This window comes from Channa argus, chromosome 13, assembly GCF_033026475.1.
Source record: "Channa argus isolate prfri chromosome 13, Channa argus male v1.0, whole genome shotgun sequence".
NCBI classification, from domain to species: Eukaryota; Metazoa; Chordata; class Actinopteri; order Anabantiformes; family Channidae; genus Channa; species Channa argus.
The window spans coordinates 27,517,976-27,544,455 of record NC_090209.1 but is presented as its reverse complement, the minus strand read 5'-3'; the positions used below and the strand labels follow the sequence as shown (position 1 = coordinate 27,544,455).

The 26,480-nt window shown below is 38.3% G+C and overlaps 2 protein-coding genes across 8 annotated transcripts in view; one reads left to right on the top strand and one right to left on the bottom strand.

The window, feature by feature from the left end:
* Positions 1-1,007: 1,007 nt before the first annotated feature.
* tsr2 (TSR2 ribosome maturation factor) lies at positions 1,008-9,213 on the top strand. Its single transcript, XM_067526253.1, has 5 exons — positions 1,008-1,166; positions 2,109-2,199; positions 3,069-3,160; positions 4,590-4,748; positions 6,222-9,213. The coding sequence occupies exons 1-5, from the start codon at positions 1,071-1,073 to the stop codon at positions 6,324-6,326; spliced, it is 543 nt and encodes a 180-aa protein (XP_067382354.1). The 5' UTR covers positions 1,008-1,070; the 3' UTR covers positions 6,327-9,213.
* srpk3 (SRSF protein kinase 3) overlaps positions 6,724-26,480 on the bottom strand; it is a 33,918-nt gene continuing 14,161 nt past the window's right edge. For 4 of the 7 annotated variants that reach the window (XM_067526251.1, XM_067526248.1, XM_067526246.1 and 1 more), the window contains exons 10-18: positions 21,655-21,747; positions 19,173-19,224; positions 18,880-19,098; positions 18,702-18,799; positions 18,498-18,605; positions 11,682-11,751; positions 11,483-11,575; positions 11,088-11,298; positions 6,724-7,118 (exon numbers count right to left, since the gene is read on the bottom strand). In XM_067526251.1, coding sequence (XP_067382352.1) covers positions 11,114-11,298; positions 11,483-11,575; positions 11,682-11,751; positions 18,498-18,605; positions 18,702-18,799; positions 18,880-19,098; positions 19,173-19,224; positions 21,655-21,747 — 918 coding nt within the window. In that variant the 3' untranslated portion in view covers positions 6,724-7,118; positions 11,088-11,113. Of the gene's footprint in view, positions 7,119-7,354; positions 11,299-11,482; positions 11,576-11,681; positions 11,752-18,497; positions 18,606-18,701; positions 18,800-18,879; positions 19,099-19,172; positions 19,225-21,654; positions 21,748-26,480 lie in introns of those variants that run through there. The other 3 variants (XM_067526247.1, XM_067526249.1, XM_067526252.1) reach the window with 3 other exon arrangements.

The window sequence follows — 26,480 nt, the reverse complement described above, 5'->3', positions numbered from 1 at the left end:
GTCCATCACTATTGCAAGCAGGAAGGTGCTGATCCTTGATGCAAACCCACCTCCACCTTGAACCAGTCTGTCATTCTTCAACCACCTCTCTGCTGTAACACTGTTCTCATATATGTCCTGTACCTACTCACGTACATTTCTGCCTTAGCAGTTTTGAGAGGGATGAAAACATTACAAAATGTCCTAATGCACTTTTTGTTACATGGACTTTATTCAGCGTTTCCTTAAACATTGTGTTTGAGAAATAATGTTATGGATGGCATATTTCTGAGGTTTGTAGTCCCAAATATTATGACTTAAGTTTTGTCTGAGTTTCGAAGTACAAAATTGTGGCACATCCACACCTTTATATTTTGTAGGCATGCTTAAAGCTTGATCAACATTTAAAAAAAAAAATTGGGTTCCATAGATAGACATAGCTGGGTGTCATCAGCATAGCAATGGAAAGTTGTGAAGTGTTTTCTAATAATGTTGCCTGGAGGATACATATATAAAGTAAAAAGTATTGGTCCTAACACGGAGCCTTGTGGAACTCCATAGCCAACCTTTGTGTACATGGAGGATTCATCATTTACATGAACTAATAATCTATCAGATAGATAAGACTTAAACGAACCTAGTGCAGTTCCTTTAATCCCAATTTTATGTTTTTGCCTGTAATAGAATGTTGTGACCAGTCGTATCAAATACAGCACTAAGACCTAACAGAACAAGTATAGAGACTAGCCAAGAGAAGACCAAGAGGTCATTGGTGACTTTTAACCAGTGCTCTTTCTGTCCTATGATGAACTCCTGAATCCTGACTAAAAGTCTTCAAACAAATATTGATAAACATTAATAAACAGAGTAGAATTATCAGCTTCAACAGTTTCAACCTAAAAACTGAAAAATTATATTATTGTAAAAGTGGAATTCATAGCAGAGCTGCTGTATTGAATTGTATTAGACTGTACAGGTGGTCATAATGCTATGCCTGATCGGTGTATATGTCTGATCGTCACAATTTGTTCAGCAGATCGGGGTCAACTACTTCTGTCTGATCTGTATCCGGTTTCTTCACTCCAGTGTTTATGTCTGTGAGATTCAACATGGCGGCCTCCGCAGTTTCACATGAGCTCTTTAAGGAGGGAGTGAGAGCGGTTCTTCACAGCTGGCCAGTTTTACAGGTGAGAACCATAAACCTGGTTTACTCACCGAAACCAGGGAAAACGACACCTAGGTCCAACACCTAACAAGGGTAATCGCGGGAAGGGAAGAATTAGCTTGATGCTAACCGCCGTCTAACCTGGATCAGCTGAGCCTCGGTTCACAGACTGTAACGGACCGATAGTAGCGCTTGGCTCCGGTTCTGTAGTCAGAACGTTACGTTATAGTTTCGTGTGGTCTCTCAGTGTGACCTGGACCACAGGCAGGGTTCAGCTCTGTTTGGTTGTCTGGATTTACTGATCCGTGTCCCACAAACTATGATCAGTGTCCCAGAAAGTATGATCCAATCTGATGATAAAACCTCGTTTCATATGACGCAGCGGTTCCCATCCCTGGTCCCCGGGGATCCTCTGCTCTGTATGTTTTCCATCTGTCTCCACCCACGGCTTATACGTGGATCAGGTGCGTTCAGTCAATCAGAAGCCTGACGATACCATTTTACTGATGATGGGATCTTTAAGCATTTTTTAAAATGTAAACGCTAAAAAAGTGGAAAAGTAGTGAAGCATTCAGCCACTGTTTTCCAGCAGCACCACAGCTGAGTTCCCAACAGACTAACACAACTATCACCTGTAGAGAAATCATGTCGTCCAGTAAAAGAGAGATCTTTGTTAAAAAAAAAAAAAAAAAAGTCACAAATTGTAAAACTCTAGATCCTAAACAATAAACGAATCATTTAAGAGCAGGTATGTTTTAGAGGAGAAAAAAAAGCTCAATTGTGATATAAATTGTTATTGAGATATAAAAGTTTGGTCATGTCACACAGACTGATCACTGTTTGCTTTATGTCGCTTTTGATTAAAACATCCGAAAATTGATTAATTTCTGTATTCGACAGAAAAAAGAATCAATACATTTTTTACAGTTTAGCTGATGTCAGTCAACAGATTTTTGTGTCTCAGATTGCAGTGGATAATGGGTTTGGAGGCGTGTACGGACAGCAGAAAGCTGATTGGATGGTGGACGTTGTTCAGCAATATTTCCATGACAATGGTAAGTAACCATGGTAACCTACGGGCTTAGGAGGAAATTGGAGGAAGTAGGTTTAACAAACTTGGAGTTGATAACCCCCCCTTACTGAGCAGGGACTAGTTGTACAATTTAATGGCCATGGGGAGATGGTGGGAGGGATTGTCCACGATTGAAAGAACTTTACAGAACATTCTCCTCTTAGCTAAAACATGTTGAGGGTCCAGCTTCTCCCCCTGAATAGACCCAGTCCAGCTAATAAATTTGTCCAGTCAGTGTTGGCCACCTTCGTTGTTTTGCCCCAGCAGACCACAGCATAGAAGAATCATTAAACATGTGCAGCATGGTGCTGCAGACACTGACACACTTGGGTCTCGTCAGGAAATAAGCCATTTGTGATCAGTTGTTTTGTTATGGTGGGTATCGTTAAAATGTGTTTGATGATGATACATTGAACTATACTTTTGTTGATAGCAAGTTTATAAAACCCATTTTACTAACGTTTATAGTTAAATACACAGAGTCGATGTGGTTTAAAAAGTGTCCTGAGTAGATAGCATTGCGTTGTGTAACAAGAGGCTTTGCCAGGCTCAAATGAAGTAAAAGTTGTTCATATTGTTGAAGATTAGGGTTGGAATATTGACTAAACTAAAATGACAATTCAACAGAAATTAAAATAATTACACGTTTACTGTAGATCTTTACATCATGGCCATTGGAATGTCTCAAAGAAGCTGTGAGGAACAATAATCAGTTTCTACAATTACAGTGTGTTAGTTACTAAAACTACTCTCTCTTTTTTTTTTTTTTACAACTAGACAGAGTCAATGAGATCACAAAAATTATATGATAATGAATTGTGTATACATATCATTATTTTATGCTATTTTCAGCGGACCTGCAGCAGTGTGAGGTAGAGGATTTCATCGCAGATTTGATGGACCAGGAGTTTGACACAGTGGTGGATGATGGAAGTTTACCTCAGGTACACACACAGTAACACTCAATTCGAACTGGACACCTTCTAGCTGTGAGGTGTCAGCTCTAACTACTCCACCTCTGTGCTGCTGGAACTGTTTTATCCTATATATTAAAGGGCGCTGAAGTGATCATAGTGCACATGTAGCCTTGAAACCCCAGGTCTGACCTTAATATGACTTAGTTTCAACACAAAACTTCTGTCGGCTGTAGTAGCCCAAACCCCTGTCCACTGCTTACAAGTCACTTGTCATCACCAGACATTCACTTAATGCATGATTCATCTGTGTATGTGCTGAATTATTGTATATATCATGGAAACTGGGGAACATGTGTATCTTTCTTAGATCAGTAATTAATCATCTAGAAACCACCTGCAAAAGGGTATGGAGAGCAGCAGAGAGGCAAGATGAAAGACAGATATCACCATGAAGTGATGCCTCCTTTTTTTCTTTCCAAAAATAGCAAGTCAACACATTCCTGACACAGCTTTAGGACACAATATGCATTATTAAGTCTGTTATGAGAAGAAGTCAGCCTCTGACATTGTCTGGAGTGGCATTTCACACATGTAAGACAGCAGGAGATTGTCTGAGCTTACTACAATGGCCGTTGAGTAATAGAAAGCAAAACTAAACACTGAGTTATCAGACGTCAGGTTTCCTTTACAATAGACCTGCACACTGCACATTCACCATCTGATTAGCCACATTTATCACCTTATCACAAGTTTGTTTAAATAAATTTAGTGCTACATTCTTTCATTCAGAATTACAACACATCCGAATATAATCCAAATATCAAAAATGTTCCCTCATAAATTTTAGGAGACAAGGTTTGCTCTTAGTAATTGTATAGTATCTTCTGCCTAGTTAGTATGAAACTATACTACATAAAATAGCTGAATTGACACAATTGAGGTCTGAATTCCTGCCCTCCATTAATTAAAGGCACTTGATGGCTGGGTGGGGCCACACCTGGTGTGGTGGGATTTGAACGCGCTACGTTCTACATCCAAACACAATGCTGTACCAATGCTGTACCGCTGATCCACATGGCCCCCCGTGCCTACATCATGTGTTCAATTAAGATCAATCAATTAAGATTAATGAGCCCATCCAAGAAGAAGCCATACAGCCCAAGCCATGACATTACCTTCACTATCTACAGGAGAAATAAAGGAAGTAGCCTTACCTACAATAAAAAATACAGAAAATTATCTCTTTACTTAATGCACAATCCTGCCATAACTGATAAATTTTCATGTTGAACATGTTTTAAAGCCAAGGTGTAATGATTCCTCCTTTTTTTTTTACAACCTGCTTCTATTATTAGCTATAACTGATTTTATTATAGTATATTCTCTATTACTAGATTATTTTTTTAGTTTTTTGTTCCTTATCAATGAACTGAACCTGTCTCACCTGTGTGTTTAGGTGTCTGTGAGCCTGGTGAAGGTGTTCAATCAGTGGCAGCAGGGCGCACTGCAGCAGCTGCAAAACACCATCAACACTCTGACACAGAAGAAGAGTCAGAGAGCAAAGGTCACAGCCCCACCTACACAGTCTGATGAAGACAGTGAAGAAGAAAAACAGGTACATCAATAACGTTTGATGGCAGCTCAGCCCCCCCATCAATCCCAGAATTCAATGTGAGGGGGATTAACTGATGTCGCTGAAAATAAGAGAAATGTTTATTAAAATCAAGCTACAGGTGATTAGATTTGGGAAATCAAAACTCATAATTTTTAAGAGTGTTCGTCCGCCAATTCCACGGTTGCTGGTTTAATGCCCTGTTCCTCCGGTCACAAGTCGAAGTGTCCTTGAGCAACACACTGAGCCCCAACTTGGTTCCCCCTGGTGAGTGTTCGCCAGGAGCACTGCATACCGCTCCCCCGTGTGTGTGTTTGTGAGTGCAAATGGGTAAATGAAAAGTAGTATAAAGTGCTTTGAGTACAAACAGGTAGAAAAAGTGTTGACCATTTACCAATGATAACATTTTATGTGAAATTTTCATACACTTATTATTGACATGAAATTATGACATACTTTTAAACTGTATGATATACTATATGTTTAAATTGAGAGTCTAACATTTATTAGGACAGTATATTGTGGCATATTTTATATATATCGCTTTGGATAAAGCATCTGCTAAATGTAAATGTATATAATGTTACAACATACTGTACTATAGAATATTTTACAACATACTATACTATTATTTTGTGTAAAATTATAACAGACTGCAGTTCAGCTCACTTATTACAGAAAATTGTAATAACTATTGTACACTATAGAATAATTTATAAAAAATACTATAGTGTCATGCAAAACTTAGTCCCCCCTCTTTTCATTCTGTTTTTTTTTGGTAGAAAACATACAAATTATCTCATAGTAACAGGTCCTGGTATTAGGTAAATACAACCTCAAATGAAAAAAAACCCAAAAACTTCTAGATCTACCTTTAGCAGCAATAACTTGAAGTAATTATATCAAAATCAGAGATTCGTATTAATCCCGAGGGGAACATAAAAACATATAAACCTGGAGAATACATGGAGAATACAATAAATGAAATATAAAGTTAAAAATGTAATCAGAGTATCTGATCTCAGAGGGAGGAGTTAAAGATTGATGGAAGTCATGCTTTCCTGTTGCGCTCAGTGTTACACTTTGGTACTTTGGAGTACATCCTCAGCATTCTCCATTATCCCTCGCAGTTTGACACTGCTGTTAAAGTGTCCGTCTCCATCCCCACAATGCAACTGGCCTTTCTGATGAGTTTATTGAGTCTGTTGGTGTCTGCAGCTCTCGGTCCACTGCCCCAGCACAAAACCGCAAACAGAATCACAGTCGCTTTGTTAAAGTCTATTATGAACAAGAGAAAACATCAAGAAAATGTTAAAATATCCTTTACCTAGATAAAGCAAAAAAACTTAAAATACAGTAAGTACTAGGGTTGTGTATTATTCATGTCTTTATACAGTACAGATTCCTGTATGCGCAATGTTACTGTTTAAATGAACCAGTTTTTGTTGAGAAATAATGAGTTGTATCTCTGTTCAGGTAATGGAATGTGAAGCATCCGGCTCATCTGTCTGTAGGACAGACCCCCGTCCTCCTACTACACAGGATGAAGAGGATGGGTGGACAGTGGTGAGGAAGAAGTGAGGAACAGTATGACCTGAACTGACTGAAGCAATTGATGTTGGGCCTTCAGGATGAGATTGTGACACACTGAAACAGACTTGTTTACTATTGCAATAGGCGTTTGCAACAGTCTCTACCTTCTCCATAATACTTCTGTCCAGACAAAAATGTTTGAGTGTCTGAACTCTAATGTGCTGATGCTTAGTATCAAAAACTAGTTTCATTATTTAAAAAATTAGTTTCTATCTAGTCTAGGTAACATGGACCTGTAGGGACGAAGGGAAGGTTTGTGTGGCTGTTTTTATATTAAACCTGTTTTAAGACAGTGTCCGGTGTAATGTCATCGTGCTAAACTGTCATTTACAATGACATAATTTGACATAGATTAAGACAGGATGTTCACAATATACACTAAGGTACTATTGAGAATATATTTTTATAAAGTTATTTTACAACATACCCTGGAAACACAAAAAACAGAAATACTAACGTAAGTCGATCACTAACACAAAATGAGCAAAAATTCATTTTCAAGCGTATCTGAGCACAGAATAATGGTCAAATCAAATTTGCAGGTTACATTTTCAGCAAAAACTACCCTTTGCCTGACAAACCAGTAACTTTCTACTGATCAGGTTTTGGAGATGTTCCAGTGTGATTTCCTCTGCAGAATTTCCCAAAGCCCTGCTGTGCAGGTTGAGCAGTGTTCCTGATATCTTCGGTCCAGCTTCCAGTTCAGATCTGGTGACTGAGCTGCCAAGCCATCAGAGTATTCCAGCAGCTACTTTCTTCTCCAGATAATTCATACACAACCTGGAACAATGATTGGGGTTATAGTCTTTATCATCTTCAATCAGCATGGTATCAATGTTGATTGAGGACTTCCACACAATGCAGATCACGCATTGCCAATTCATCCCCAGATAATCACTTCCACACTTATTAATAATGTAAATTTTTTAAATAAAATCATTACATTTCAGTTAGTTTTACTTGGATTTGGCTAAATGCGATATACAGAGAACAAATAACTGATAGGCTGATAAAACTTCAGCTTCAATTCATCTTTATTTTCACAGAAGAAATGAATGTCACACAAACAATGTAGAAAATAAATGTCACTGTGATGGGGATGGTACAAGAACTATTGTATTCAAGGCACTGGTATATAAACAGAAATGAGAGACTGTGAACGTGTCAGCGTCACAATACTGTTGTGGGGGGGTGGTGGTGTTGCTCTCAGGAATCTACATTATGCTTGTCTATACAAAAACTCAGGAGTCTTAGTCTCTTATCAGTAACAAACAATCAACACTGCTCTTTTGAGCTATCTGCAATAAATCTACATAACTCAGGCAAAGTCATTGAAATGAAAGAAAAAATGTTTTTAGGTCAAAACAGCAGAACACAAGATGATGGAGATTCCTGCAGGAGGAAAACTAAAACTCAATGTTTCCCTAATAAAACAACAGATCATGTTTTTGTAATGTGAAACCTTTGACTACCACACTGTGGCAACAAAATGGAAGTTAAAGGTCAGCAGAGAGGAGACAACTGAGGCTGAATTCAAATGAGTTAGGAGTGAGCACCCTCTGCACAATATATTCCACAATCACTAATACAACAGAAGGGCTGAGTGAATGTACACTGGAAAATGTGATTCCTGGGGTAAAAGTCTAAAGCAAAATGTTCTTGAGGTACAATATCACAGAACAATTGCACATGCTAGTAATGCCAACAAAAAAGAAGTTCAGTTGATGCGATTAAACCTTTGGATAACCAAACCTGAATGACAAAGCACTAGTAAAACATAAGATAATACCTCAATGGTGGGGTCCATTCAATAATTATCAGAGGCAACTGTACTTCTATATATTGGTATATGTCAAAAATGTTCAAATAAAGAAACCCTTAAAAAAATAGGTTTTATATGTTGCTCAATAAAAAGCTTTACATGACTCAATGGGTAGAACATCAGCATGTACACCTACATGTCAATGACACTGAACACCATGTTGCTAATGCTGGGTCAGGTTAGCACCTTGCAGAACAGCCACCCCCATCAGTGTGTGAAAGTAGGTGAATGAGAAGCAACATTGTAAAGTGCTTTTATCCAAAACACTTCATAAGCAGAGCACTTATCATTTACATGGTAAATCTTAGAGACATTTACAATACAAAACTAATCAAACATAAAAATAAAGTCCTGAAAAACATCTGAACTGTTTACCTGGAAAACTTACTGGGCAGAAATGACTACAATCCTCAGCCAAGGTTCTTTGATAAATATTAATATCAGGAAGAGTTAAGATCAAATGTTTACTGTGCAAATTGAGTCTGACAAAGGCGGCAGATCTGCACAAAACATGACCAAGTCAAATAAGACATGTTTAGAAAAATACTGACTTCTCAATGAAAATCATCAACATCCTAGCCATACCAGTTGGTATTCAAAATCTATTTATGCAAACACAGAAAAACTGAACATCTCCGACTGATGTACAGTGTGTATAAATATAATTTAACATAAACCAACTGGTACACTCTGTGTAAGACCTGATATATCCTCTGTGCCAAAGTTCTACTGTGTCCAAAAACATTCAGAAAATATCCGTGATTATGAGCTGTTCCTTCCTCACCACAAATTGCAGAGTTTGTGGTGCAGAGCCACATCCACTGTCCTACTGTCATAAACAACAGAGCCATTCAGAATATGCAGTCGTATGGGATATTTATAGGGATAATAGTGTCATCTGCAAAAAAAATATCAGAAAGCATTTGAATGCCTGATAAAAAAAAAAATGTGGTAAAATAAGAAGATAGTCCTGACTCTGTCTAATTTCAGAGAGTTAAGAAAGCTTGGATAGACATTTGGATCCAGCCTCAGAGATCTGATGAAGATGCAAAACATATTACTATTTAGGTTTTTGTTTTGTTTTTTACATTCACGGCCAATCAATCAATCAAGCAAGTAACCAGTCACTTCAGGGGAAAGTCTCAGATCAAATGAAACAGAGAAAAACACTTCTAACACTCCTCAACCAAAGAGCGTTTGCAGCCATCCTGCAGACACTTAGCACTTGTGCGTAAAAGTTTGTGAACCCTTTAGAATTTTCTTTATTTCTGTACAAATATGAACTAAAACAATCAGATGTTTACATAAGGTCTAAAACTAGACAATATTTAGACAGGAACCTAAATAAACTAATGATTAAAACAATTACAGTTCACATATTTGTTGTTAAAATGATCCAATCTTAAACTCTGTGGGTGGTTGAATCATGTGAACCTCCTGGAATAAAGACTCCGCCAGTTGACGGTCAGGCAGATCACATACAAATGGAGAACATTTAACATCAGACTGGCTCTATAATAATATGTGATGATAGAGATACATCTATTGTTTGATATTATGCCCCATGGTGAGCCTGACAATGAGGGCCCACAGGATGTTTTAAGAGAGCGCTCGTTTGCCTCCACGACAGGAATTATATATGCCTCTCCTGAGCATACTTCTAGGAAATCTGTGTTCCATCAACAACAAAATGGACAAACTAAGACTGCTTAGTCTCATTTCACTGAGTGCACTGCAGCTGGATGGATTCCAAAAACCCAGTGGTAGCTACAAAATCAGAAGGAGAATTATGTTTTTATAAGTGATAAATGGTGCAACAATGTCATACTATTAAAGAAATCCTATTCCCCTGATTTAGAACAAATAAATAAACTGCAAACTGTTTATATCTACAAGAGAATTCAGCTCATTCATTTTTGCCAGATGTTTAAAGCCTTCCTACAATGTGATATGCAAATGTTGCGCTACATTATATTTTATACACCACATCCCCTTCCTCATTGATTGTACATATTTCATTACAAATCAAAATTGTCAGCACACCATTACAGTTAATATAGTTTATAGGTTTTGCTAGATTCCCATCATGTCCATTTCTGACCTTTCTTGTCCCGTATTTTGTATTAGGGAAGCTTACACTGAGACAGTATGTTTGCATACATGGTTAATGAATATCTAAATTCTGAACTAAAGGCCTCTCCTGTAGTGGCTGCTACCAGTGTTCACGATCAGGAGAACATTAAACAACAATGGTGAACATGACAGAGCTGCAATAAGGAAGCCACTACTCTCGAAAAAGAACATAGCTGTCTGTCTACAGTTGGTTTAGGACTATTTGGATAAACTGCAAGTCTTATGTTTGGTGACAACCACACTCATTTCAGCATAACTACCTTATCCCATCTTTGAAACAAAAAATAGTGGTGGCAGAATCCAAATCAGGACCTGTACTGATCATCATCACTGAAGTAACTGAGACAATAATCATAAACACACAGGTGGTTCTACCAGAAAACAGTTAAAAAAAAAAAATGTAATGGAGTGGCCGTGTCGAAGCTCTGACCTTAGTCCTACAGAAATACAGTGGAAGGACCTGAAGCAGACAGTTCATGTAGGAACCAACCAACTTTCCTGAGTTGAAACTATTCTCTAAAAAAAGAATGGGCTTAAATCCTCCACGCTGGTAAAACAATTATTACAAATGTTAAAATTTATTGATGCAAAAAGTGGTGACATCACTGAAGTGATCACCTATGTTTGACACACACACACACACACACACACACAAAAACACACGTAAGACTGGATCATTTTCCACAATAAATAGGGAATGTTTATGTTACATATTTAACTGGGCTCTGGTGAAAGCCTGATCATGTTTTAGGTGAAAGTTAAGCAAAGAAAACAATTCTTATGGATTCACAAACCTTCTATTGCCACTGAATGTGTGTGTTTATGTTTGCAGCCATGGATGCTGAAGACACTGAGCAGCAACTGCTCTGCGTTCAGGCTCCAGCTCCAACATGGTCAACAGGAAGTCACTGAACTGAGCAGCCTGATCCAAAGGCCATTCATACTTCTCTAACAGAACCTCGAACAGACCCCATGGTTTCAGATTGGAGATGTGACGTAGGTCACCTGAGACACAGAAAAATGTGACCGGTAAAGAGACAGCCTGTGATGAAGTGAAATTCCTTATTAAATCTTTACAAACTATTTTAAATAATATCTGCTGTTTTCATTTTAGGCCAATGCATGTTGACCAATTCCATGGTATATTTTACTATCAAACAGCCAATCACAGAGCAGCAGGCAGCCTCACCTTTCCTGTTGAAGTACTCTCTGGAGTACCTGCCAGACAGGGCGAAGGGCAGAGGAATTGGCCCAAGGAGCTCAATAATGTGAGCGATGTGATCTAAAAACATTAAGAACACATATTAAAGTAGTATTAACAACTATGTGTAGTGTATAGTAATCTGTATAATAATGTAGAGGATAATGCTGTTCCCAGTCTGTAGTACCTTCATCTCTGGTGTAATCTTCTCCTGAATGAGGTTCAAACAGATAATCTCCTGTCGCCAACTCAAATGCCTGAAACGTCAATCAATCAATCAATCAATCAATCAATCAATCAATGATAAGTGTAAAGCTGCCTTCACACAACCTCACAACGTCAATTGAACAAAGTTGGGACGGTGTGTAAAACATAAATAAAAACAGAATGCCATGATTTGAAAATCTCATCAAGCCATATTTTATTCACAATAGAACATAAACAACATATCATGTTGAAAGTGAGGAATTTTACCATTTAATGGAAATTATTAGCTCGAATATTAGCTTGAATTTCATTGTAGCAACACATCTCAAAAAAGTTGGAACAAGAGAAACAAAAGGCTGGAAGTTATTTCCGCAAATCAAAAACTACCAGAGGAGCATTTGACAATTAATTAGGTTTAATGGCAACAAGTCAGTAACATGACAAAAGGAGCATTTCAGAGAGCCAGAGAATCACCAATCTGCAACAAACTAAGTCTATAAATTGTGTAAATAATCTCATCACAAAACTATAAACTATAAATACTATAATAATATAAATATAATAATATATATTATATAATATATAATATAAATACTATAAATAAATACTATATAAACTATAAATAATCTCATCACAAAATTGTGAAGACTTTCAAGATCCCACCATCTACAGTATATAAAAGGTCAAAACTGGATGCATGTGATCTTTGGGCCCTCAGGAGGTACTGCACTAAAGTGATGTCTCAACTGGACATCACTGCATGGGCTCAGGAACACTTGCAGAAATCACAATTTGTAAACACAGTTTGCCGCGCAATCCGCAAATGTTAGTTAAAGCTGTATCATGCAAAGAAGCAGCCATATGTGAACATGATCCACAATCACCGCAGTGTTCTCTGGGCCAAAGCTCATTTAAAATGTCTGAGGCGAAATGGAAAACTGTTCTGTGGTCAGATGAATCAAGGAAACCATGAACACCATGTCATTTGGACTAGAGAGGAGAGGGACCAGCCAGCATGTTATCAGTGGACAGTTTAAATGCCTTCATCTCTGACAGTATAGGGGGGCATTACTGCCTATGGTGTGGGCAGCTTACACATCTGGGAAGGCATCATCAATGCTGAAAAGTACATAGAGGTTTTAGAGCAACATATGCTCCCATCCAGATGTGTCTTTTAGGAAAGCCCTTGCATATTTCAATTTTAAACCAAATACTGCATCCATCACAACAGCATGGCTTTGCTAGATAAGAGCCCGGGTACTGAACTGGCCTGCCTAGAGTCCAGACCTTTCACCAATAGGAAACATTTGGCGCATCATAACTCAGCAACAAGAATCCAGCAACAATGGCAGCTAGAACCCTGCATCAGACAAAAATGGGACAACATTCCTCTCCCAAACTCCAGCAACTAGTCTCCTCACTTCCCAGACATTGACAGTTTTTTAAAGAGGGGATGCTAAACAATGGTAAACATCACCCTGTTCCAGCATTTTTGAGACGTGTTTACATTTACATTTAGTCATTTTGTGTTGCTGCCATCAAATTCAAAATAAGCTAATATTTTTAATGAAATGTTAAAATATCTCAGTTTTAATATCTAATAAGTTTATGTTCTATTGTGAATAAAATATTTCCTACCTGCACACCCTTACCCAGACCAATTTGTCACCAGCCTCTTTTTCTTTTGCACTGTGAAACTGCCAGTGTGCAGTGAACAAGGCTGAATTCATTCCAAGTTTTCAATTCAACTTTATTTATATAGCAACAATTAACAACAATGGAATATCAAAGCACTTAACAGAATAAAGTCATGACTGTAGAGAAAACCCAACAATTCCAACTTGAGCAACCCCTAGGCAAGAGTGGAGAGGAAAAACTCCCTTTAACGGAAGAAACCTCTAGCAGAACCAGGCTCAGTGTGGGCGACCATCTGCCTTGAAGGGTTGGGGTGATTGGAAAGTGGAGAGAGAAAAGAAAAGGGCAACAAAAAGCAATAACAAAACAACGGGCAGGTTGGTAGGACCAGTAGCTGTACACTGGAAAATAAACAGCTCTAAAGCTGGGGACAGCTGCAGAAAGGGACAGGGAGAGGGAGACAGAGAAGGACAAAGACAACTACGGGGAAAATAACACACAAAATTGTCATACAGTGGTGACCAAAAGAATGTGGTGAGGAGAGAGGAGAGGAGAGAGCGACGAGAGGAGGAAAGGAGCGCAGTGCATCGGGGGGTTTGTCCCCCAGCACTCTAAGACTATAGCAGCCTGACTTTAACTAACTATAAGCTTTATTAAAGAGGAAGGTTTTAAGCCTAGTAAAGATGTAGGCCTGCATTCTGAGATGTGGTCCGAAGTGGTCTATTGTGATGATATGGTACTATGATGTCTTTTCGATATGATGGAGTTTGACCGTTTAGAGCATAAGTGTCAAAATCAAGGTGGTTCCATAGATAGATATAGCTGGGTATCATCAGCAAAGCAATGGAAATTCATGGAGTGTTTTCTGATGTTGCCTAAAGGAGACTGGTCCTAACACATTTGTATAACTAACTTTTATGTGCAAGAAAGATTCATCATTAACATGAACAAATTGGAATCTATCAGATAGATAAGATTTAAAACAACCTAGTGCAGTTCCTTTAATACCAATGTCATGTTATAGTCTCTGTAATAAAATGTTGTGATCAATGGTGTCGAATGCAGCACTAAGATCTAACAGAACAAGTATAGAGACGAGCCCATTACCTGTCTATTATATAGAGTAGACTGGGTGCTAGTTTAGATGAGAAAATAGTTGTTAAAAAGCAGTCTAATAGGGACATTTTGATGATTCTAGCACTGTTGTACATGAGGATCTATCTGTAATATTTGCGGTGAGGATGAAGGAGGATATGGTGGGATATGGTGAAAGAATTCACCATATCCTACAATTTTATTCATAAAGAAAGTCATGAAGTCATTCCTGCTTAGAATGAAGGGAATACTAGGTTTAAAAGAATTATGGCTGAATCAGTCTGGGTACAGTGCTGAAAAGAAATTGGTGGTTGTTCTTATTGTCCTCTATTAGTGATGAATAATATGCTGTTCTGACATCACGGAGGATTTTTTGGTACATTTGTTAAGTGTTTTTTTTAGGCTCAACGGGATTCTTTTGAATTACCCTTTTGCTTTCTAACTTTCATGTTGCCTGCTTTAAGTTGCGAGATTGGGAACTATACCATGGATAATGCCTCTTGTGGCTTACTACCTTCTTTTTTCAGAGGTGCAACAGCATCAAGTATTGTACATGATAAGGCTGCAGAATTATCAACAAGATAATCAACTTGTACAGGAGTAAAGTGAAAATGGCTACTCTTTATTGTATTGAAACATGGTGAAAATAATGATGAAAGAAGTACCTTAAATTTGTTCACAGCATTTTCACTTAAGCACCTGGTGTGGTGTAATTGTTTTCTAACTGCGGTATAGTCCATTATTGTGAATTCAAATGTTATTAGAAAATGGTAATACAGAAGAGAATCATGAGGAAATACTTTTAAATGATCAGTTTCACTGCTTTATATAAGGACATACAGCAATCAACAATTGTAAGTTGAATTTAGGGACAGGGTCTAGGGTGTGACTAAACAGTGAGTGGGTTTATTTAAATTTTTGGGTAAAACTAATTGAATCTAATAAATAAACAAAGTGTTGAGGCAGTTACTTTCAACATCTACATGAATCTTAAAGTTACCCATTATAACTTTATCTGTACTAAACACTAAATCAGATAGAAAATCTGAAAATTCAGCTTCACAGCTGTAAGTACACTGCAGAGAGGCGTATAAGACTTTTGCTACACAGTCAGCTGTTCATCTGCTTGCAATTTCAGAAACCTAGATCACATTACAGAACATGACACCCCAGCTGCACTATCGACCAATTTTGCCTTCTCCCACACTCCTTACCCATCAGGTCAGGGGGGTGGATTTTTTGCCACTGACACCTGAACGTTTTCACCGACAGCACCCCTCAATAATCTCTCATTCTTGAAATATCATGCAATTAGGATTACAGCACTAATTACAGTTTACATGATCGTGATCTATTGACCACTAGGCCAACTGGAGAACTTCTGTGATAAGCTTGACATGCTGCTGTCCCACTCCCCTGTCGATGGCACTCCTCTCATCATCTTGGGAGACCTGAACAGCCATCTGGACAAACCTCTGGCAGCTGACGAGTTTGCTCTTCTAAACACCTTTGACCGGAGACTGGTCTCCACTCCCATGTCCCCTAAAGCCGACAACAAGCCTGACCTCATTCTCACCCAAATGCACCACGGACAACATCTTGGACACTCCTCTAAACTCCGAACACTTCTTCATTCAGCTCACAGTGTTCATCCCTAAACGCGTTCTCCTACCACACTTTTAACATTTCACCACAATTTTTGGTCTCTCAATCTGGAGTCATTATCTTCATTGGTCTCTGCAACTCTGCCCCCACCTAAGGATCTCTCCACCATTGATACAGATGCAGCATCTGCAATATACTTTTGTCCTCCCTGGATAGTCTGCCCTATCTTTTCTAACCTGATCGTCCCTCAACTTCTACTGCTTGGCTAACCAACCGGATCCATGATGAACCATGCTTAGGAGTGCTGAGAGGAAGTTGCGCAAATCCAAGACTCAAGATATGGTTGTGTCTTTCTCTCACAGTGTCTGAATACTACCAGTATAAGATCAGCAACACCACTGACACCCGAAAGCTGTTCTCTAGTTTCAAATCACTCATCTACCAACCTCCACCTCCTTCATCCACTCCTCTCACTGCCAACAACTTTGCCTAAGGTGGCAGCCATCAACTCAGTTCTCTCCTCCAGATGATGACATCCTGCTAACTTCTTCCAACACTGCATCAATCTCCTTATTTTAAACTCTGACTGAGGATGACGTATCCACCCTCCTCCTCTCTGAAACTCAGACCACCTGCTATCTGGATCCAATCCCTTCCAGTCTCCTTCAAGTAGTTCCAACCACACTAATGCCAGCCATTACACAAATCATCAACACATCTCTTACAATAAGCAATTTTCCGACTTCATTCAAGCAGGCCCAGATTACCCCACTGATTAAGAAGCCCTCTCTTGACTGCTCCCTTGTGAAGAAGTAAAGACCCGTCTCTCTTTTCCCATTTCTGGCCAATACCATGGAAAGAGCAGTCAAATCTCAGACTTTCCTTCCAAAAACAACCTAATCGATGTCAACCAGTCTGGCTTCAAGAGTGGTCCCTTCACAAAAACGGCACTCATGATGGTCGTGGAATCTCTGCGGGTTGCAAAAGACGCAGGTCAGTCCTCTGTCTTAATCCCAATCTATCTGCAGCCTTTGACACTGAACATCATATCCTCTTGTCCGCACTCTCTTGGGCATCTCTGGATCAGCTCTAGCCTAGCTTCGGTCTTATCGGGGCAAACCTTCAAGGTATCCTGGCAGGTGCATGTTTCTAACTCTTATACCCTCTCTCCCAGTGTTCCACAGGGCTCGGTTCTTTGTTCTCTTCTTTTTCCCATTTATACAACATACCAGGGTTCTTTCATCTCCTCACATGGCTTTTCCTATAACTGCTATGCTGACGACACATAGCTCTTCCTGTCCTTCCACCCGATGACTCAACTATCTCAGTACGCATTTCTGCCTGTCTCTGACATCTCTGTTCGGACAAGAAAGACACACCTTCAACTCAACCTCTCTAAGACCAAAGTTCTTGTCTTTGCAGCCAGACCTTTGACACCACACAACATTGGATCTGCAGTAATTGTCCCCAATAAGTCAGCCAGAAATCTGGGGGTCATTATTGACAACCAACTAAGCTTTATGGACCACATCTCCTCAGTCTCTAGGCCATGCAGATTTGCCCTCTACAACATCAATCTATAATCCCTACCGTTTACTGCTGCTATGAATGACAATTGGCGGTCCCAGTATCGCACAGAAGACACCATGCAAAACTCTTCAGCTCAGTGATCGCACAATGGTAGGAAAAACTACCAAACTTTGCCTGCTTAGCAATCTCACTCCCAATATTCAAAAAAACTGCTGAAAACAGAACTCTTCCTATGCACTTAAATCTAAAAAAATAACTGTCTGGCTCTTTCTTGCATCTCATGAAATGGAAACACTTCTTCTGATAGGACTTTGATTTGATTTGTTTTCTCCTTGACTTGAATTTTTTCTGCCTTGTACCTCACTTTTAAGTTGCTATGTGTAAAAGTTTCTGGCAAATGATTAAATGTAAAAGTAAATGTTAAACATGGGTTGATGAGATTTGAAAATCATTGCATTATTTTTATTTACATTTTACACAACGTCTCAACTTTTTTTGAATTGGGATTGTAAATCAGTGTCTATATCATACATCGGAAACTAAGGTCTGAAACTGACTCCAGTTGCACTTAAGCCTCGCAAAGAGATCCGTGAGACTCGTCCATTAGAGATTTGGGATTTGTGAACAATCGCAATTTTATCACATTACGCAAATGCCTGATGAACCTAATGATGATTATTAGTGCATGCATTGAGAGATGCTGTAATGGCAGTGGTAAGTAGCTTTGTGGAGAGAAAGTGTGCCAAGTGTTATTGTTTAATACTGCTGTGAATATGGGAATGGGAATTTGTATGGGATAATGTATGGGAATTTCTCATAAGCTCTCCTAAGCATTGCAGAATAATTGAAATCACAATCCCACAGTGAAATTTAGGTGTACACGCTGGTGTATATATGTGTTTTTATTACAATGTTTTAAATGTGTCTTTACCATGCAGGCCGTGCTCCAGATGTCGGCAGGTGGTCCATACTCTGCGCCAATCAGAACCTCCAGAGCTCTGTACTGTCTCGTTTGAATGTCCTCTGTAAAGTGTTTGTGCTGGATGAGACAGAGAAAGAGAAGTGGTCTCACTTGTCAAAACTAAAAAAAAACACTACAGCTGAGGATGAGGGGGAAATGAAGAAGGTGTCTCACCACCCAGCATGCATTTCCCAGGTCAGCAATCTTCACCCTCAGTTTGTCAGCATTCTGAGGATCCAGAGGACTAAGGATGAAATCCGTCGCACTGAAAACTGAAGAGAGAAAGTTAACTGTGAGTGAGTCATGTGAGTTACCTGTATGTGTGAACGTGTGTATCTGTGTGTGTTATGACCATCACGTCCACTGGAGTATCCTGACTGCGTAGAAAGTGCTGACTCAGAAGTTCCTGACATCACCGAGCTGGAAAAACCCGATAGGCTGGAAGCGGGACTGGAGAAACGGCCTGGGACATGGCCATTACAGCTGTCCTCCGACCAGGAACAGGTGGAGTTGAAATTTGCTTTACTATAGGCTGTAGAACAGGAAGTGTTTCCATTAACAACCAGAGAACCTGAGAATAGAGAAACAGTGTTTTATTTATTACTGCAATTTACTGTGTATCGGTGTGTATGAGTGCATACTCACAGTTACTGTCTGTTTCTTCATGTTGTAACACCCCGTCTTCCTCCTCCATCCTCTAAACACACAAAAGAGAAAGTGGAAACTTTAAAGTGAACCCTTTTCATTTCCTGTTTCGCTCTGATTGGCTGCTTATTGTTAGTACTGTAATTATGTAATAAATGATTATGTATAATTATAGAATAATTACCTGTAAGTACAAAAAGTAGGTAAAATTAGCTCCATCTCTACCACCTTTAAACTTTGTAAATGAATTTCAAAAATGAAAGTTTAGACTTTAAACTTTTAAACATTCAAGGGCCCAAAATGAGTTCTGTTTATAACTTTTGACACAGATTTAAACACAAGCTAAAAGTTTGAACTTTGCAGTTGATGTCATCACACCTATTGTCTGGGTTTAATCGCATTATATTAGACGCAAGCTACAAAATAGCTAAACATGTTACACTGCTACTTTGTTTCAACTACAGTCGTCCACTAGTTGGAAAAGAAAGGCTGCTGTTGTCATCTACAATTCATTAGGTTCACATGCAGTTTTTAAATATTTGTTGCACGTTGGGGTGCTGGAATTCTTTTGAGTGAAGTACAACATTAACCTGTTTAGGTTTAGGGCTTATAACTGTTAATGGTAATTAGTTTTAATGATAATTAGCACCTTATGCACTAGCACATGATGTGGAGCTTCTGTTCCCTGTAGCATCTATTTCAGACCACTAGAGGGCAAATATGTCAATCAACAGCTCTGGCTCTGGCATAGCAATCAACACCTTCGGCATAGGTATTGGCATTCGGTTTTGGTGCCCATTACCAAGTATGAAACAGTATACAGCAGCAATGGACAGTTATGGACAGCTGACTCTTGCTAAAAATATGTAGAGAAACAACAGATATTTATCTAGATGTGCAGATTCCATTTTGGATCCAGTTCTAGGCTGGTAAAATACGCAAATTAAACAAGATCCACTGTCAAACAAATCTTTTATTTTTAGCTTAGGAACTGATCAAACAGATGAAGGGACAATAGTTTTACTGCAGTTCCACAATAGTTAAACAGGACTGTGAACATGATTTTCACAGTAAGACAGATACAGTAAAAGAATAGCAAACAACATCAGGATGGAATTTGCTCTCCTCTCAAAAGCCTTAAGGAAATCCAGACCAACTCTTGGACACTCTAATAAAATTTGGATGACAAAGAAAAAATTTGAACCCATTGTGGAACTGTGTGGGGAGGCACACAGTTCCACAGTGGGTTGTTGGCCCATGTGACCACAAGATGAGCTTCAATGTAAGGGGAGATTAGATAATGCTCCAAAGGGTGTGTATTGGCATCATTAGTCTTCTGTGTGAAGCTTCTCTGTGATCATAAACTGTGGACAATTGTGGCCCATGTACAAAACTATTTTTAAGAGAAAGAAAATGAGGGCCAAGGTTATAAGGAACTGGAGCTCTGAGCTCTATTGAAATGAATGGTATGAAAAAAAGGTGGACAATCGGGAACAGGGAAATTGTAACAAGAAGCAATTGTTTAGACAGTTATGTGGAGAGGATTTAAATGGATATAATATTTTCTTTCAACTTCTGCAGGGACAAAATAATGTCATAGGAGCAAGTTAGAACACTAAACTATGGGTCACTAAGGCCTCCCAAGTCAAGCATCCCAAAAAAGAAACTTGTAAAGTAGGCAATATCTTGGATCTGCACAAACTCTGACTTAATTAGTAATGAAAACTTTGGAGAAACTGTGTATGATGATACTAGAGTCACTGACTTAATTTACTTTTTAAACATCTGGATGGAAATAGATCTTAGAATTTTATTTGTTCATTTTCTCTGCTTTAATATGATCCAGCGCTACATTTAACTAGCAAGGTTTTAAAACAGTTATATGCTTATATGCAACAATCTGGTGGGCCGAATTCTTGTTATTGTAACCATCAGGAAACAGCGAATGGGGGTAACCTGTCAGAACAGAAGTGTTTTTCTACCAACAAGGATATATGGCGTAACTTTTGTTATTTATACTCAAAACAAATATATGACAGTAGATTTAACAACAGTACAATTATTAGGTACACAGTTGATACTGCTGTTCTTAGTTTGTTTCATAATAATGAGAGCAGCCATGGTTTGAAGGTTCGAATGTTATTTACTGAAGTCTGCCTGTAGAAGAAACTTTGGTCTGAATTATTTTTTAATATTGTGTATACTATCTGGTTACATCTTAAAAAAAAATTAAACCTAGATATAAATTTGGATTGTCATTGGAACCTTGCTAAAACAGCTGACACCAAAATAAAGGGAGTAGATAGTAAAACGCATTTTAGACACTTCTGTCACTCCTGTATCTCACAGACCAGATAGAATTACATTTTATCAAATTTATCACTCTAAAGATTAGATCCACACATCTAATGCATCACCTCTAGAACAATCTTTTTTGTTTTTACAATTGAAATAATTTATCTTTAGAGCAATCAAGCCATACCTGTATGTCCATTAGTCTCTCCTCCAACAGTCTCTGTTGTCGCTTTGCTTTCCTCTTCATCTTCTTCCTTTTGTTCTTTGACAGTTTACCGACCTACACACACACACACACAGTAACACAAATAAGATTGTAACATACACAGTAGTTACACAGACTAACACACAGTAAAGCAATAACATAAGGAGCACGCCGTAACACACAACATACAGTGAAATATAGATTAACACACTCATTAAAACGGTAGCACTGGCCGACATACATAACAACACAAAGTAACAAGAGTGACAATAACACACTGTAAGATAATCAAACTGTAACACACAATGACATAGATTACAAGAGTAACACACACTAGTACAGTAAAAGGCAATGACATATAAGCATCAGTAACACAATTACAGAAGAGTAAAATAGAGTAAAACACATAGTAACAATAACATTAACCACAACTACACAATTTCTCTATGGGATCAATAAAGCTCTTAGAATATTGAAAACACAACAGTAACACCGTAATATATTTTACTGTAATATACATTAACTACGGTCAATTCACAACAAAGTCATCTCAAGGCACTTTACATAATAAAGTCAAGACTATAAAGATGTATAGAGAAAACCCAACAAATCCCCCTTGAACAAGACCTAGGCAACAGTGGAGAGGAAAAACTCCCTTTATTGGAAGAAACCTCCAGCAGAACCAGACTCAGGGTGGGCGGCCCTCTGCCTTGACCGGTTGGGGAAGTAGAAAGTGGAGAGGGAAAAGAAAAGAGCTCAGTTCATTGAGGGGTAGGTCCCCCCAGCAGTCCAAGCTTTTAGCAACATAAGTGGGCCACTGTGGCGCAGGAAGGTAGAGCAGTTGTCCACCAATCTTGCAGTTGTTGGTTCAATCCCTGGCTTCTCCAGTCACATTGAAGTGTCCTTGACACTGAACCCCAACGTAGTTTCTCCCGTTGCATAGCAGCTCCCCCATCAGTGTATGAGTGTGTGTGTGTCTGAGTGGGTGAATAAGAAGCAGTGTAAAGTGCTTTGATTGCCAATAGGTAGAAAAGCACTATACAAGTGCAGACCATTTTCCATAACTAACTATAAGCTGAATCTAAACTGGGAGCTGGTTCCACAGGAAATTCCTGACTGTTTATAGCTTTATGTGTAAAGAAGCAGAGTTTTAAATTCTGTTCGAGATTTTATGGGAAGCCAATGGAGTAAAACTAGTGAAGGTGAAATATGAGCTGTTTTGCCAATTCCAGTCAGCACTCATTTTGGAATAATTATAAGATTTTTAATAAGTTACTGGAGCATCCTAACAATAGGGAATTACAGTAGTCCAATCTAGAAGTACAAAATGCATGCAGTAGTTTTTCGGCATTACTTTGAGACAGTATGCTCCTAATTTTGATAATGATACCTAAATGGAAGAAGGCTGTTCTAGACATTGTTTTTACATGCGAGGTAAAATAAATCTCTAGAACATGGTTTACTACCTTCTTTTTCAGCGGGGCAACAGCATCAAGTATTGTACGTAGTGGGGCTGAAGAGTTATACCATCTAGAATAACAATATGGATAGACAGCACACAGATTTTTAGTCCCAAATATTAAGACTTCAGTTTTGTCTTAAGTTTAGAAGTACGAAACTGTGGGACATCCAGGCCTTTATGTCTTGTATGCATGCTTGAAGTTGGATTAATTGATTTTTTTTCCCATAGATAGATATAGCTGGGTATCATCAGCATAGCAATGGAAATTGATGGAGTGTTTGGAATGTTGCCTAAAGGAAACATATAAAAAGTTAACAGTATTGGTTCTAACACAGAGCCTTGTGGAACTCGTGGAATAACTAACTTTTGTGTGCATGGAAGATTCATCATTAAAATGAACAAATTGGAATCTATCAGATAGATGGAGATTTAAAGCAACCTAGGGCAGTTCCTTTAACCCCAACTTTATGTTCCAGTCTCTGTAAAAAAAATGTGATCAATAGTGTCAAATATAGCACTAAGATCTAAGAGAACAAGTATAGAGGCGAGCCCATTACCTGAAGCCAGGAGAAGATTGTTGGTGACTGTATTTGATGAACTCTAGATCCTGACTTCTGTAAATGGTAAAATTGTAAATGATCTGCACTTATATATCGCTTTTCTACCTATTGGCATTCAAAGTGCTTTACACTGCTTCTTATTCACCCATTCACACTCACAATCACTCACTCACACTCATACACTGGTGAGGGAGTTGCTATGCAGCTGGCCAACCCTCAGGGAGCAACTAAGTTGGGGTTCAGTGTCTTGCTCAAGGACAATTCAACATGTGACCGGAGGAGCAACTGTGAGATTGGTGGACAACCACCACTACAACAACTTGTCTGCTAGACCCTATTCCAACTTCTGTACAGGTGGTCATATAATTGCCTCGGAAATACTTTTTCAGTTTTTAGAAATTAAGGGGAGATTGGATATTGCTCTGTAATTGGCTAAAACACCTGGGTCAAGACAGGATTGATGTTTTTTTAGGCTCAACGGGATTCTTTTGAATTACCCTCTTGCTTTCTAACTTTCGTGTTGCTTGCTTTAAATTCCGGGTTTGTGTACTATACCATGGAGATCGCCTCATCTGGTTTACTACTTTCTTTTTCCAAGGGGCAACACCATCAATTATTGTACATAGTGAGGCTGCAGAATTATCAACAAGATGATCAACTTGTACAGTTTAAATTAAAAGTGGCTACTCTCCATTTTATTAACACATGGTGAAATAAATAATGAAAGAATCGTTTCCTTAAATTTGTTCACATTTAGTGGATTTTGTTGTATAGTTAATTATTGTAAATTGAAATGTTATCATAAAATTATCAGACAGAATTAAGATGAAATACTGTTAAATTATCAGTTTCAATGGCATACGTAAGGACAATGTCTAGGGTGTCACAAAAATAGTGAGTGGGCTTGTTTACATTTTTGGGTAAAACCAAATCTAATAATCTAATAATTAAATAAATGCAGTGGTGAGGCAGTTACTATCAACATCTACATGAATGTTAAAGTCATGTCACGCATTATAACAAATTTATCTGTACTAAGCATAAGTACAGCTGTAAGGCTGTAAGGACACTGGGGTTCAGGTTAGGGGTTCAGGTTAGGGGTTCAGGTTAGGGGTTCACCCCCCCTACCCCCATTAATCCTAGGCCCAAATCTGGACTGTCAGACTTTGGTTATAGAGAATAACGCATAAGTAAGAAAAATACATTGTAAAATAAGAGTAACAAAAAATAAAAAAGTAAAAGAGGAACAAACACAGTAACACACAGTACACAGTAATTCACAGTATGTAACGCGAGAAAACAAAGTAGCACAAGAGTAGAACAGTAACACACGTAACAGAATAACACACAGTAACATACACAATAACAAACATTAACACAAGAAAAGAGAGTAAAACAGTAATGTAAATAGTTACACAGTCTAAAGGTAACATAAACAAAAGGATCATACACAGTAACAAGTAACATAACACATACAGTAACAGTAAATCAATAAACCTCAGAAACAAATCAGTAACATACAGAGTAACACAGTAAACAAGAGTAAAACAGGGAGTGCCAGTAAAACACATGTTATCACAACAGTAACAGTAATAGACACAGTAACACAAGAGTAAAAAAGTAACACATATAAAAGAACACAGTAGCACAAGAAGAACATAAAACACATTAATACACAGTAATGTAAATAGTAACAGTCTAATCACAGTAAAAAAATAGTTAACATGCACAGTAAAGCACATTAACACATACAGTAACACAGACAGTAACATTAACAAAATCACACAATAAAATTCAGCAACACACAGTAACACGCATGGTAACATCCAGAGTAACGCCTTAACACACAAAGCACACATGCAGTAACTCAGTAAAACAAACTAAAACACATTAACACATGGTGTACACCATAACACACAGCAGGGGTTCCCAAATACACAATATTCCTGGGCAGGCCAAACCAATGTCCACCTTTTTAAAGAAAATCTGTCCACTATGGAACGACGATATCCACGATAAGTGAACTAGGGGATCATTTCCTCTTGCTCAACCACACCTGTAGACATCTTATTGCCAGCTTAAAATGATAAACAGTTAGATCACCCGTTGGTAAGGCGCTCAAAAATATCTGCAGACAAATCTGCAGCCTACACTGCTCTATGCGACTGAAATAAGTATGTTTTTATAAACTGCTGAAAACAGAACTCTTACACACCTTCCAAGCACTTAAATCTATTTTTAAAAATTAATAAAAAATAAAACTTCCTTTCTGCGCCTTCTTGCAATTGTATCTCATGAAATGAAACACTTTTCTGGCAGGACTTTGCTTTGATGTTTTCTCCTTGATTTAGATTTTTGCTGATTTGTACCTCACTTGTAAGTTAGATAAAAGCATCTCCTAAATGAATGTAATGTAATGTATAAAAATTGTTTGGGTGCATCACCTATTGAATTAACCAGATGCCTAAAAATAGCTGAGTTGTTTATGCTGAATTCTCTCATCTCTGTCTATTGTAATTGATATTTTACACCCACACAAATAAATAAATAGCCAATAAATTGCTTCTCGGCACAAATGTTGAACAACTCTCAGAATAACAGTAATATCTAATCTGCAACCTCTTATCAGCTTCCAGAATAGGTACAGTACTGATGATTGTGACAGATTTACATAAATTAAAACAGTTACAAAAAATCGTGATGATCAGTTTTGTTTAAAATTGTTTTAGAGGAGCTCACTCAGCTACTGTACGATCATTGTCAAAGATGCTGTTGTTGAACTACCA

Coding starts and splice junctions, on each gene's coding strand:
- tsr2 (XM_067526253.1), top strand. CDS start 1,071: ATGTCTGTGAGATTCAACATGGCGGCCTCCGCAGTTTCACATGAGCTC. Junction 3,161..4,589: donor ATGATGGAAGTTTACCTCAG/GTACACACACAG, acceptor CTGTGTGTTTAG/GTGTCTGTGAGCCTGGTGAA. Junction 4,749..6,221: donor ACAGTGAAGAAGAAAAACAG/GTACATCAATAA, acceptor ATCTCTGTTCAG/GTAATGGAATGTGAAGCATC.